The 15023-nt window shown below is 44.3% G+C and overlaps 1 protein-coding gene across 5 annotated transcripts in view; it reads right to left on the bottom strand.

Annotated features, from left to right (window-relative positions):
• Positions 1-14147, bottom strand: part of NELL1 (neural EGFL like 1) — a 719285-nt gene extending 705138 nt beyond the window's left edge. For 2 of the 5 annotated variants that reach the window (XM_039865633.1, XM_039865661.1), the window contains exons 1-2: positions 13918-14112; positions 5973-6101 (exon numbers count right to left, since the gene is read on the bottom strand). In XM_039865633.1, the coding sequence (XP_039721567.1) occupies positions 5973-6101; positions 13918-13972 (184 nt within the window). In that variant the 5' untranslated portion in view covers positions 13973-14112. Of the gene's footprint in view, positions 1-5972; positions 6102-13917 lie in introns of all 5 variants that reach the window. The other 3 variants (XM_039865670.1, XM_039865651.1, XM_039865642.1) reach the window with 3 other exon arrangements.
• Positions 14148-15023: the final 876 nt, after the last annotated feature.

Raw genomic sequence — 15023 nt, 5'->3', positions numbered from 1 at the left:
GCACTCTGTCAAGATCAGTACTCAGTGGACACTGATCAATGCATGCATGTAAGAAAACTACTCAAGAACAAAGAACCATCACTCAAAAGGTAACAGTGCCTAGCATACATACAGGACTGAGAATAGTACTTGGTCCCACCAGTTAAACTAGAAAATCTTATGCTTAGAGCAGAAGTAGGTAGAGTACACAGAAGGATAGGAAATAATTAGTTCTACTCTAACTGTTAGCACAAGCACCTCTCTGGGCCACCTAACAAATCTTAAAAGCAGGATCTAAATTGTTTCCCAGTAATTTAGCTGTCTCCTAGTACAAAACTCAAGAATATTTACAAGGAATACAAAAATATACAGCATCAAACAAGGTAAAAGTCACAATTTCCGACAATCAAAAATTATCAGGTATGCAAAAAAAAGCAATGTAGGAAGAAAATTAATCACTCAGAATCAACTCAGCACTGATACAAATATTGGAATTAGCTGTCAAGGACATTAAAACTGTTACTATAACTATATTACATCTATTCAAAGAGTTAGATGGAGACATGGAAGATTTTTTAAAGCGTCAAAACTGAACTTAGAGATGAAAATACAATATGTGAGATAAAAAAATCACAGTGATACCAACAGCAGACAATAAAGTTCAATGACCTTAAAGACACAGCAATAGAAACTATAAAAAATTATATACACAGAGAAAAGAAATAATAGTTTTTAAGATAAACAGTATCATTGAGCTATGGAACAACTTTAAGCAGCCTAAGATACACATAACTGAAGTTCTTAAAGATGAGAGATGGGAACAGAAAAAATATTTGAAGCTGTAATGGCTGAATTTTTTTCCAAATTTAATGAAGGTCAACAGATCCCACACATAAGAAACAGGAAGAAAACCACACCAAGGTACATCATAATCAAATTGCTCAGTCAGTAATCAAGAAAAAATCTTAAAAACAGAGGGGAAAAGTTGCATTACTGATAGAGAAACAAAGATAGGATAATAACAAATTTCTCTTCAGAAATAATGCAAGTGAGAAGACAGTGGATCAAAATCTTTAAAGTACTGAAAGAAAAACCCAGTATTCTAAGCCCAGCAAAAAAAATCTTTTGAAAAATGAAAACAGAATAAAAACTTTTTTAGACATACAAAATCTGAAAGAATTCATCACCAGCAGACTTGTACTCTAAGAAATATTACCAGAAGTCCTTCAGGCAGGAAGAAATGACAGCAGATGAAAATATGAATCCACACAAGGGACTAAAGAACAGAGAAAATGGTAATTACGTATCTGTTTAAAAGATAACTGACTTATTAAATAAAAATAACAATGTAAGACAGGATTTATAACATATGTAACAATAAAATGTATAAAAACAATAGAACTATGGTCAGGAGAAGCAAACTATTGAAATGTTCTTATACACAAAGTTGTATACTAGCACTTGAAGGTAGATAGTGATAATTTAAGATGTATACTAGAAGCCCTAAAGCAACCACGAAAATAGTAAAACAAAAAGTTATAGCTAATAAGCCAACAAGGGAGATAAAATGAAATCAAAAAAAAAAAAAAAGAACCCAACTTCTATTAATCCAAAAAAAAAGCCAAAGGAGAAAAAAATGGAACAAAGATGAAACCAGTAGAAGAAAGCAAATAGTAAAAAGATATATTTAAATAGAACCATGTCAATAATCACATTAAGTGTAAAGGATCTAAATATCTTAATGAAAATATAGAGATTGTCTTACAGGTTAAAAAAAGAATAGGTAAGATCCAACTATATGCTGCCTACAAGAAAAACACTTTATATACTACAACATGTATAAATCTCAAAATAACTATGATCAGTTAAAAAATCCAGGCCAAAAAAAAGTACATGTTGTATGATTCTATTTATATAATATTCTAGAAAATGCAAACTACGCTATAGTGACAGAAAGCAGATGAGTAGTTGTAGAGGATAAGAGCTGAGAAGTGCCGGGGGAGAGATTACAAGAGGGAAAAAGAGGAAGCATTTGGGGTGATAAGTGTGTTATCTTGATTATGGTAATGAATGGTTTCATGCTGTACTCATATGTCGAAATTATCAAATCGTATACTTTGAGTAGGCATAGTTTACTATAAGTCAATTATACCTCAATAAAGCTGTTTAATTTTTAAAATCTGATACTTAAGCATGTATGCAATAACTTGGCAAATCTATTTTTTCAACCTTAAATTTTATAAAATCTAAATACGGATCAATTATTTCTGATGACAATGTTGCTTCCAAATTAAGCTATATTGTAACTATAAAATGTAAACTAGATAATCAGGACTTTCTAAAGAATTGTGAAATATCTATTAATAATTTTTGTGACCATATGTTGAAATGATAATATTTTGAATATATTGGGTTAAATAAAATGTATAATCAAAATTAATTTCACTGGTTTCTTTTTACTTATGGTTACTATGAAAACTAAAATTACAGATACAGCTCACATTATATTTCTGTTGGACAGTGCTGCACTAGAAAGCAGAATTTATTTGGAGTACACTAGAAACATTATATTTGTTCATATTTCTGCCCAACAGTAGGTATCCACCCTCCGGTAAACATAATTATTGCCTCCTCCACAAAAAAAAATGTCCACATCTTAATCCCAAGAAGTCATAAATATGTTACCTTAGAGTACTCTCAAATATACTTAAGTTGTGGATCTTGAGATAGATTGTCCTGGATTATCTGAGGGGGCCCAATATAATTACAAGGGTCTTTATAAGAGAAAAAAAGGAAGCAGAAGAGTTGATATCAAAGAAGATAATCTGACCACAGAAGCAGGAGAGAAAAGGATATGACAACAGATGCAGAAGTTGGAAAGTCATGGCCAGGAACCATGCAGTGTAGCAGCTTCCGGAAAAGGCGATAAACTGATTATCCTGTAGAATGGACACAGCTCAGCCAACACCTTGATTTTAGCCCCCTAAAATCCATTTTGGACTGCTGACCTCCATAACTGTAAGATAATAAATTTGTTTTGTTTTAAGCCACTCAATGTGGTAATTTGTCAGAGCGACAAGAGGAAACTAATAAAGATTTTGGTACGTGGAAGTGAGGTGCTGCTGTAACAAATAAGTAAAATTGTGGAAATGACTTAGTGGAGTCATAAGCAGAGGCTGAAAAAATTTTGAGGACCATGGCAGAAAAAGACTGCCTTGAACACGCTGTTAGAAATATGGATGATAAGTGAGGACTTAGAAAGGAGGAAAGAGCGTGATAAACAAACAGAAAAAAAAAAAATCTATATTATCTTATAGAACACTTAAATGATTGTGAGCAGGCTATTAGAAATATGGATGTTAAAAATACTGCTGGTGAGGGCTAAAAAGGAAATAAGGAACATATTGGAAATACAGGATCCTTGTTACGGAGTGGCATAAAGCTTAGCTAAATTGTGTCCTGTAATTATATGAGAAGCAAAACTTGTAGAAGATACACTTGGACATTTAGCTGAGGAGATTTCCAAGCAAAGTGTTGAGGTGCAGCCTGGTTCCCCTTGCCACTATGATGGGTTGAGACTTTTGGAAACAATCAGAAGGGACAGACATGAATCTCTGGCAGAGAGCCAGTGGTCAGACTTTGCGGTAAGCAGAATAATGGCTCCCCAAAGATGTCCATGTCCTCATTGCCAGAACCTGTGAATATGTTTCCTTACATGGCAAAAAAGGACTTTGCCAATATGATTAAATTACAGATCTGAGTTGAAGAGGTTATCCTGGATTATCCAAGTAGACACGATATAATCACAAGGGTCCTTATAAGGAAAAGCCCTCCTCAAACTTCCATAATGAAGTGACTCTTCCCACCAAAGAATCTGAGAATCCCTTCCTGTTGCTGGAACCTGGTAGATATCCCAGGGGCAGTTGCCAAAGCAGAGAACACACAAATAAGAGAGCAGAGTTCTAGCCCAGAAAGCCCATTCTTGTGGAATAAATAAATGAGTAAATAAATAGAGAATAAAGTAGGCAAAAATCCTTACACAGAGCACATGGACAGAAGAAATTTTATTTCAACCCAAAATGTTTATTAATCATCTACTATATGCAGGGACAAGACTTGGCCCTAGATACCTAGGGGTATCTTGATAGGCACGACTTCTTCCCTCATGAAGCCTACAGACAAGCCTGGCTTCCATAGCAACTCTGTTGACAAAGTATCAGCAGCACTGCTCAGGCCAAGAATAGTATGGCCTCTCAACAGTTACTGAGCGGACCTTGCTTGCACAATGCAAAGAAAAAAGTAATCCAATCTGTATTCTCTTAATCATACCCAGTTTACCATTCTTTAGTAAGACTAAGTGAAATTAACATATCGATAGTCTTATTATGTATCATTATATACTATCTGTAGATTTTCATGTATATCATTAACAAGGCTTAAGTTATCTACATAGTAAATATGTAAATCTCATCCAATAATGTTGGTTCATTCTAAAACAATTCTTTTGTTACCTTCATAAAAGGCTGAGCTAAAAGAAACCTGCCAGGCCTTTCCATAGAGGAATACCCAGGCTACCTGACTGCCATGTCTGATCAGGTCGCTCCTCAGCTTCAGCGTCTACAGCCTCTTTGCTCTGGGAGTAAAATACAAAACCACTAACATGGCCAACAAGCAGAAGTAATTCTTACAGTAGATAACAACAAATACATCACCTTCCACCTCTCGGAATGGACACTGGCCATAAATCACCGGTATACACAAACCCATGGATATCAGTTCTGCCTACAGGGTCCAATGTAACCTAGCCTCTGCCTACCTTTCCAGCCACTCACCACCCCTCGGCCATGCTACTCATCTTTTTTGTTGGTTTCTGCCTTAAGACCTTCATACTATTTCAATCTCTGCCCAGAATGACGAGCCTCACCCCTTCCTACACCAGGCTTTCCATTCATTTTTCAAATCTCTGCTGATGTAGCACTTGTTCAGGGCAGTCTTCCCCTGACTACCATCTCCCCATCCCAGTAAAATCAGATCTCCCAATACTACTCTTATTTGACAGTTTATACATCCCCTTAATTGTAAGTACAAAAATCATAATTCAATAATTCCTTGTGTAATGACTGTTTCCCATACCACATTTGAGAGCAGGGGCTGCATCTATCTCATGTACACTTACTGGTCACTCTACTATTAACATGTTGCCTGGTCTGGAGGAAAAGTTCCATGATAACAGCTAGTACTTACTGAGGGTTTCCTGTGTCCCAGGCACTGTGTTAAACACTTCACTGGATTAGCTTTTCTAATCCTTACGAGAGCCCCATGAGGTAGGTATGATTATTTTAAATGAGGACACAGGCAGAGTCTGGCCAAGTAATTGCCCAAACTCTTGAAGCCAATAAGTGGCAGGGTAGGAATCTGATCCCAGGTAGCTGGGCTCCAGAGCCCATGCATTTAAGAAGCACATTATACTGCCTTTATGAATGCCATTGAATGATTTAATGAAGTATACTCAAGCCTAGTGCACAGAACCAACTAAGCTGCACCCCTAAGAGAATACAGTTGTAAAACATCCTCCGTGCTCATGGTCGACCCGATAAGGTAAGAGATATAGCTATAAGAATAGGTGTAGGTATAAGTAAAGACACAGATAACAGTTAAAGATATATCCTGTAAAAATAATATGGCTGTCCGATGGCTTTCAAGGACTTTTTGAAAATTCATTCCACTTTAGCTCTCCGCCAAAATCTCCAGGGAAATATTTCACTACCAAACCAAATATTTTACCACCATGTCCTCTAGTACCCACCTCACATTGTCAGAACACCCCCCCCCACCATATATCCAAACACCCTCGGCATTTCTGAAGATTCCTTATGATAATAACACAAGAGAAATAGCAGAGATGATCTTCCAACAAATACACACCAGATGAACATTCTCCAGACAGACCTCCTCCCCAAGCCCTGCTCCATGCAAAGGAAGAGAGCCTTTACCTCGAAATAAAAATGCTTTGCTGGCATTGTGCAGTCCAGACACCTGCGTGACGCCAAGGGTAGTATTCACGAGGTCAAGCTCGGTGATAATATCCATTTGAAGGTCAGGGTCCATCCCAGAGCCCAGCACTGAAAAGGAATGAAGAGCTGTTATGACTTAAAATGAAGACTGCTCGCAGCAATATTGAACAGAAATTACAGAGGCCAGGAGTGGCCGAGAAGACAAGGAAGCCAGTGGTGGGTACTGGAGATATTCTCTCACTGGGCCAAAAAGGAAGGCAAATCTGCTCCATTACCCCACTGATATTATAGTTTCTTTGTCCCTTGTCTCACCTCATTCCCCATTTATTACAGATGGACAGTCCCTTATCCAAAATCCTCAGGGTCTAATATATTTCAGATTCAGAATGTATCTTATGTTAGAAAGGTAATATGGCCTATGTACTACATTTTATGTAACCTCCCTCAGCAAAGTCTGAATCAGTACCCCACAATCACATACCATATCCCTGAAATAAAAACTATGGCATTTTCCTCTAATTGCCTAAACAGAGACTTTAAATAGCCACATATCAGTTGGGGTCAAGTTTTGCCACCAAATGAGTTTAGCTCAGGGCAGGTTTTGCTGTCAGGTGAATTGTGAAGAAACTGAGTTTCCAAGCTGTTTCGGATCTAGGGACTGTGGATACAGGATTGCAGCCTGGAACTACCTGCTTCAGAGACTAATGTGTTAGCAAAATCTGACACCACCATCACCAATAAACACCTCCACAGAGCACTCCCTATTAACCTGGCATGACCACTTGTGAGAAAGAGGAAAAAGATAGAAAGGTATCCTGCCCCCCACTGGAGAAGGGTGGCAGAAACACTGGCCAAAAAAGAGAATCCATGAACCTACAGGTGGGGAGTGGGGGCGTCTACGGAATGATACATTCAAGACTGCAAAGTGACTTCCAATTATATACAGTAATAAGGCTAGAGCTCACCCTAAGGGACTGTGTTTAAGCTATTCATTCACAAAAGGTGCATCCATCTACACTTAGCATCTCAATAGTGCAATTCTGCTCTCACAGTCGGGAATGCTTTAATCAGCAACAGCTGTCAACTTTTGTCTAATGGTAATGCAGTCGCAGAGCCAAGATTTGGAGAGCTTGCTCCCAATTTGTCCCAGAGACTGAGTGAATGTTCGTCAGGACATCAAGAGCTATCACAACCTCATCTGTCCTCCCACCTCACCTCATGCCCCACAGACTTAGGAAGAAAATCTATCTTCTCCTTACTCTTCCTGGGAGGAAACAGGGACCACTGCAGCAATCTGGGCTTTTGTCAAGAGAAGGCTGGTCAGGCAAGACTCTTTGGAACAGAAGCTCGTCATCGCCAAGGCAGACCAAGGGTTAAATTAAAGGCACATTGCAGATAACTGCCTCCTCAGTTTGTGTCAGACTTCCCCTTGTCCTCCGAACCAAAGGTTTAAGTCTTTCCCTCGCAAATGCAGCAGTTATGAAACCAGTTTACTCAAAGACAGCTCTTCCATCCATTCATTTTGCATTCATTCATTCATTCGGTACTTTTTCAGCAGGTATCACTGAGGCTCACTGTATAACACACATGTTGCCAGGTACTGGAGATGTCCTCATCGGGCATGCATTCCTGGGGCAGGGGTGCAGAGAGAACAAAAAATAAACAAACAATTAAGATAATTTGAGATTGCAATATTGCTACGCAGGAAATGCGGAGTAATGAAATAGAAAGCAATTTGCCTGAGGGCTTTAGAAAGGATGGTCAAGGCACGTTCTTCTGAGCTGAAACCTAGATGACAAGAAGGGACCAGCGATGGGAAGATCAGGGGTAAAAGCTTTCCAGATTGAGAGAACAGTAAATGCAAACCAGAAACAAACTTGATGTGTTCGAGGAACAGAGAGAAGGCCAGTGTGGCTGAGCAGAGTGGGCCAGCGGGAGAGTGGCAGATGAGGCCAAAGAGTGGGCCCTGCCTCGTAAGTCACAAAACAGAGACGGGTGCTGTTCTAGTTGCAACAGGATATCGCTGGAGGGCTTTACGGTAAGCGTTTAAAGGGAGGAAGAGTGGGATATGCTCTGACTTAAATTACGATCTCACTTACGTTTCCACCCTACCTGCCTGATACTGCTCGTCCCTCGCATAGACTCAAATCACAAAGACTGAGTACCTGCCCTGTGCAAAGAAGCACTGAGTTAAACAGGCATCTATCAGCCTATCATAGCACACCATACACCTCTTGTTGAGACTGGTGATGTTTATCTCCAAGGAAGCTCAGATACCAATAGTTCTGTAATCACCTTGAAAAGTCAGGAAAGGAACAAATATTTCAGAAAGGAACCAATAAAATAGTTCAGATCTATACTGTACTACATCTAAATGGCAGAAATTAAATCAAGAGTGATCTCAGAGTACTTCTAAGCTGGTCTTTCTCTGGATAAAAATTTAGAAAGTAGTCTGGGGAATGGGTGGGCCCTTAGCTGGACAGAAAAGAAGCATCCCTGTAGCCACAGTGCCTTAGGATGCAGTTAATTAACTGATGAATGGAGGCACAATCATTTCTTTGGATTCAATGACCTCAGGGAAATATGCGTATCTGGGGGTACCATTTGAAGATGGGATTGCATTCAGGCCAAGGAAACTTTCTAAAAGGACTGTGGTTTATTGGCTTCAAATATTTACCCCTCTCATATCCACACCCTTTGCTGTGTGGCTTTGCAGTTCCTTCCACTATAGCGGGAGTAAATCTCTCCATCCCTTGACTTTGAGCCTGGCCATGTAACTCGTTGGGGTCATTGGGATGTTAGCAATGTTACACAAGCAGAGGCCTGAATGTTCTCTTGCACCTCTGCATCATGATGAGAACACAGCCCTGCTAGTCCATTGGTCCACAGAGACTGAGACAGGTGAAGTAAACAGCCTATCTGAGTGAAACCATGCCCAGCCAAATCTGTCCTAGATAAGCCAGTACCAAACCAACCTACAACCGCATACACAAAAATAAAAGTTATTTTAGGCACTAAGTTTTGTGTGTTGATCATGGCAACAGTTGACCAATGCAGGCACTAAAGACTCACTATGATGGTCATCCTTAAGACGTCTGAATCCCTAGACTAGGAGCCCTGAACCTGGACAAGCCTAAAAGGAACCCAAACAGATTCTATAGAACGGACAGAACACCCCAGCGGTGCCCTTGGATCCCCATTCCCAATTGAGAACATAGCTCCCTCAATCCAGAAAGTGTTGTGGAAACAACACTAAACTAAGAGCCAATTTCAGTCCTATCTTGTCCCCCTAACTCTGTGCCCTTAGGGAAAAAACCCCTTCCCTTCTCTGAGCCTCAGTTCCCTCATCTGGAAAATGAGCATGATACCTGCCTCCCAGCCTTGTGAGGGTCCAGCAATAGCTGCGTGAAACTCCTAGCACATACTTGGTGCCCATTTGTGGTCTAATGCATCTGTATTTCTAAGGACACCTCTCCATGCCATTCCAGCTCCCTGGTCTTCAGCTCAGCTGGAATCATACAAAAGATACAGATGACCCCCTTCCACCTAATCCTTCCACTTGCTCAGCTGACTTAGAAGGGCTCTCACTCTGGCTTTTCTTTGTGAAATCGATGTTAAGTCTGTACTCACTCCTCTCCCTACAACCCACAAGTAAAGGGGATTCCCTGGTTTTAAGATAAATGTATTGCTCTTGTTATGAAAACATCTCATAAAAACAGAACAAGAGAAATCAGTTAGGTTTCCAGATATGGTTTTCTTCTCTCCCTTTAATTGGTCCTTTTCAAGATGAAAATGCCCTGTGCCGATAGCAGGGTGTGTAAAGACAGCACTTTGCACACTGCCTAAGGAATCAGAAAATCTATTAATAAGATGGCATTTACATGGCCTCTCCTGAACCTTACATAACATGACAGTGTTGGTTCCATTAAAAATAAATTTTTTTATTTTAATGTTTCTGCTTCTTGCCCTATTCAAGGAAACTCTCTTAAAGTTTTCTACTTTGGCCATAACTGCTCAGTAAATGGCTGAAGCTGGGAATTGGAATTAAGCAGGATAAAAAGCTTCTGGGGAAGAAATATCTTTTAAAACCTAGAAGGCGAAGTGTCAATGCCACAGAGACAGTTAACAACGCCTGGCTCTGGGATTCCGAACCTCCACCCTAATCTCCCAGGACACCTGCTGCTGCTGCTGCTGCTGCTTCTGGAGGATCCTCAGCCCTGCCCAGGCAGTGCTCAGGGCCAAAATCCACTCACTCCTCCTTCAAGGTAACAGACCTATGCTCCCAAGCAAATCATCTTGGGTCGGGCTCATTTCAAATCTAGTCTGACTCACTGTCCATGGTGGCAATCTGTTTTCCCCTGGTCCATGCACAGGAATATGATGCTGGAGAGATGCTCCAAGACCCCATTACCAGCAGGATTTCACAACCAGTTGATGAGATTTGGGCTCCTGGACTCCTGCAGAGGTTCTTAATATCCCAAAAGCAATATCCCTGAAGAATATGCTCTAAGCCTGTTCCAATCAGCCAATATTTCGCATGCTCCCTGGAGGCTGGGGGCTCTGTTCATACCTCTGTTCAGTTCCCAGTTAATGAACAGCATAGGAGGTTCTACAAAAAGGAAATCTCTCCGAGTTTCCGGCAGGTGGCAGCAAAATGCATTCACTTGGCCCCTGGGGCTACATCCAACCCTCTGCCCCTGTGACCAAAACAAACTGTAAAGCCATGGGGGAGTAATCGCTGAATTTTTTATTATTCACATTTCCAAGCCATTGGAGAAAACTCATGGACATGTGTTATTACTACTATTATTTCAGTCTTCTGAATTTTCATTATTAGTAGTGTACCTGGAAATCCCAGAATTATTTTTCACCCATAAATAACAAGAACTGGAGAACTGCACCTCCTATCCCTTACTCTCTAGAACAAGTTCTCTGAACAACAGGCAATTTAAACAGCTTCCTGTGACACCTACCATTAGATCTTTTCATATGTAACAGCTACTGCACTGCAGTGCTGCTTTAATTAAAATGTACCTGATATCATCTATTCATTTCCATTAAAAGGCAGTGATATCTGAGCAGCTCACTAAGTGCACCACATGTTTATTTCATTTTGGACTGTTAACAGCCCAGACAACAATTGTTCCACTTGACAAACTTTCCAAAGGGCTGTCTGGATCCTGATAAACTAATTGCAAGCCGGCCTCTTCTCCCTAAGAGGATGGACATGCGATGCAGAAATAAATGATGGTTCCTGAGCAACATCAAAGAGGCTGCCCCCAGAAAGCTGCTAATCATATCCCCTCAAACTACAAAAAATTGTAAGTGAAAGAATTGAGATATAATCCACCACCACCCCACCCCACCCCCGATCCTTCTGATAATTTTTGCAGAAGAAATATGTGACCTCTGGTGTTCAGGTAGTGCCAACCCGCACAGAAAACCCAGGCTCCATATGCAACTGCCACAACCAATGAAGCAGGCCCTTCCATGCTCCCTGCCTTTGCACAAGCTGTGCCCTCTGCCTGGAATGATTTCCCCACTTTATCCACCTGAAAAACTCCCTAGGCACCCTTCACAACTCTCAATTGCCACCTCCTGATTAAAACCTTCCCTGACCACCAACCCCCACCTCGGAATTCATTCTTACCTTTCCACCACTGTATGTCCTCAATACAAACTTCTTATACTCCCACCTCTTTCCCTGCCCTTTCCTCTCACGCTGTAGGATAATAAAAATGCTTTCCAGAGTTGGAGGAGGATGAACAGGGAAAAGGGGATCAAAAACATGGTGACTGAAAGAGATTAGACTTTGGGTGGTGAACACACAAAGCAATATATAGATGATGTATTACAGAATTGTACACCTGTACAATTCTACACCTGTACATATGTTATTAACCTATGTTACCACAATAAATTTGATTTTTAAAAAAACGCTTTCCAGTTTCTATCTAGAGTCTCAGCTAAACTCTAAGTTCCCAGAAGTCAAAGGCAGAGCGGTTTCCTCTTTGCATAAGTCATCCTGGCCCGCCAGAAAGACATTCGACTGTTTGTCCAATGAATGAATAAATACATGAATGAATCTTAGCTGCAACAGAATTTTTTACAAGATTTAAAGGGAATCGGTGTGCGGAAAGAGAAGAGACCTTGTTCTTAAAGATCTCCACAGCAATGCGCCCTGAAGACACACTCCACTCCCAGGTAGAGGCACTTTTGCGGACTTTTCAGAGTAATGAGAACAAAGGAGTTAGGCATATTTGGTGGCAAAGTGCACTTGAGGATGTGAAATGACAGATGGCTTGCCCCCTCCCTCACCTAGTTTCTCTCTCTTGGGTTCTTCTGTAAGATGCCCACCAGTACCAGGTCCTCCGCTCAGGGCTGAGAGCCCAGGCTCTGCACTAGCCTCGCCTGTCCTGATTTTCCGCGAGCGCGTTTCTCCCGGTCTGTTCTCGGTTTCAAAAGACTAACACATCGGGATGGGCCTGAACTCAAGAAGCAACTATTCTAGGCTGGGCTGAGCCTCCGCGTCTCCGAAGCTTGGGAAGCGCGGATGGAGACAGGAAAGGACTGAAAATTCCTTTTGTCCGTGGAGAAGTCCACACTCGAAGCTCTTCCATTAAGGAAAAGGAAACCTGCTGCCGGCTCAGTCCTGGGAAATTAGTAAAGGCCAACAGGAAACTCCTAGACACAGAGCTCTAGTATCCTCAGGAAGGCTAACTGCTAAAGAGAGGAGCCGGGGGCGCAAGCGGAGGGAACTTTTCAGCCACCCAAGTCCCGGCCCTCCTTCCCAGCCCTCTCTGCCTAAACTTGCTGCCTAGCCTGAGGAGTCTATGCCTCTAGAGAAGGGAAGTAAGAGCAATAAAAGAGGAAAAGATAAAGGGAGGGCGAATGACTACACACCAAATCTGGGGTGCAAAAGTCGGCAGTGCGTACTGAGGCTAGCTGAGGTAGGAATTAAAACTCGCCACACTCTCCCCGCCACCCCTTCTCCGAGAGCCCTATTTTTGCCAATTTCCTACCCCACTCCACCCCACCCACCTTTCTACACCTAATATTTCCTAGGAGAAGGCGGCTGAGAGCAGGTCTCCAAACCCCAGGGGACATGGGGGCTGGGAGCAAGTGGAAGCTGAAGGAAGGAAGTGCGCTTAGAGTCCTCACAACTGCGTGTCTGGAGGCAGAACGAAGTGGGGACTTCAGGACATTACTCCAATTATTCTTGCTCCTTCCTCCCCCAACCCCCAGCCTATAGCAAGGGAAAACTGGTGCGGAGCCTGAGAAAAATCTCCCCGGACTGCCTCCACCGTTCCAATTCCTCGTTCACCCCTGGGGCGGGGCAGGGCGGGGGTTGCGGAGACGGGAGAAAATACTCCTGGAGTTCGCCGGGAGAGAGTCAGCGGCGGATGAGATGGCAGAACCCCGGGGTTAGCCCTCACCCCGCGCCGCGCCTTCCCAAGCCCCGGCAGCGCCCGCCGGCCGGAAGCGCTCCCTCTGCGGGTACGACCCTCGCGCTGACCTTCCCCTGCTCCGCGGGACGCGGGCAGAGCGGTTTTCAGCGCACCTTTCAAGTTCGGGGATGTGGGGCTCGCGGGTCCGCCCTGCGGTGGGTTTCGACCCGGAAGCTGGTCACTCGCAGCAGGAGAGTGCGCTCGCTCAGCCGCGCCCCTCACTCCTGCGTCCGCGAGGCCGCGTGCCCCTGGAAGGGGGCACTCCTCGGAGGCACCGTCAAACCCGTGAGTCCCACTTCCCACCCCTCCGCCCGGAGCAGGGCACAGAGACGAGAGTCCCTTCCACGCCGCGCCGCCCTTCCCCGGACCAGCGCGGAGCTAGGCTCCAGGTCTCCCCGTGCCTGTGTGGGCGCTGCGCACAGCGGCGGAGCTCCCCCCTTTCCCTGGATCCCACCCGCCGCCCCAGCCGCGCTTACCTGTCCTGGCGGTGCACACACAGAACCATACAACTAAAATCACATCCATTGGCATCGCTCCCGAGGGTCCCCGCCAAACGAGGCGCGTGGAAGCCAGGAGGAAACAAATGCGCCTGGATCCAGAGGCGTGTCGGGCTCGGAGGCACCAAACTTGCTGGCGGGCGGCAGGGGAGCTGGCTCGGTGGCGCCGGGTGCTGCGCTCGGGGATCGCGCCCAGGAAGGCGGCCCCGGCCGCCCCGCCCCCAGCCCGCCCCCCACCGCGGACGGCGGCGGCGCCGGGCTCGGGCCCCGGCCCCCGGCCCCCGCTGCGGCTGCGCTTGCCTCAGAGCTGGGGAGGAGTCCGGAGCTCGGCCACTCCAGCAGGTTGCGCTCCGCGCTGGGATCTGGTTTTCCTTCGCCCGCGGAGCTGCAGGCGCAGCAGCCACTACCACCGGGAGCACCGGAGCTGGAGTCCTATGACCGGCGGTCAAAAGGGAGGAGCTGGAGGCGCAAGCTGCCCCTTCGGCTTCACGCGCTGCAACAACCCAGCCGAACCCGCCTCGTCACTGTCGCGGTCTCCGCCTCGGCGCCGCGGTGGGGGCTGCCGAAGTTGCCACAGTTCCTCCCGGCGGAGATGAAGAACTGCGGAGCCCTCGCGGGTGGGCTTTTTCCCCAGGGGAACTCTAAGCAGGCGCCACGGAGCGCGCCCAGCCCCTCCCCCGAAAACAGTCGGGATTTGGTCTGGCAACTGGTTTGGGAGTGGCGCATAGGGACCTGCGGGGGATAATGGCTGAGTCTGGGCTCACCACCTGTACCTTCTGTCTGCTCTCTCCCGTGGACCCTCTGACTGTGTACACGTTTGGCGATGCAGGGAGAGGGCGCTGAGGCAGCGAGTGCAGAAAAAGAGCCGGAGCAAGCTACGGTGGGGGTCTGGGGAACCTATTTACAAACCTTCCGGTTCTGCAGGGCAAATGCTGCCACATAGGGGAAATTGTTAATCATGTTTTTTTTTTTTTCCTTAGGTGACTTTCTTGATGGTTTTATCAAAAGCCTTACTCTGCTTTCATGGTCACATTTTGACCTCTCTCACTGTTCCCCTGGGACCCCCGCACCCGAACACCATTCCC

This window comes from Pteropus medius, unplaced genomic scaffold, assembly GCF_902729225.1.
Source record: "Pteropus medius unplaced genomic scaffold, Ma_sr-lr_union100, whole genome shotgun sequence".
Lineage (NCBI taxonomy): Eukaryota > Metazoa > Chordata > Mammalia > Chiroptera > Pteropodidae > Pteropus > Pteropus medius.
Note: the sequence above shows the minus strand (reverse complement) of the source record. Positions and strands in the feature narration are given on the sequence as shown.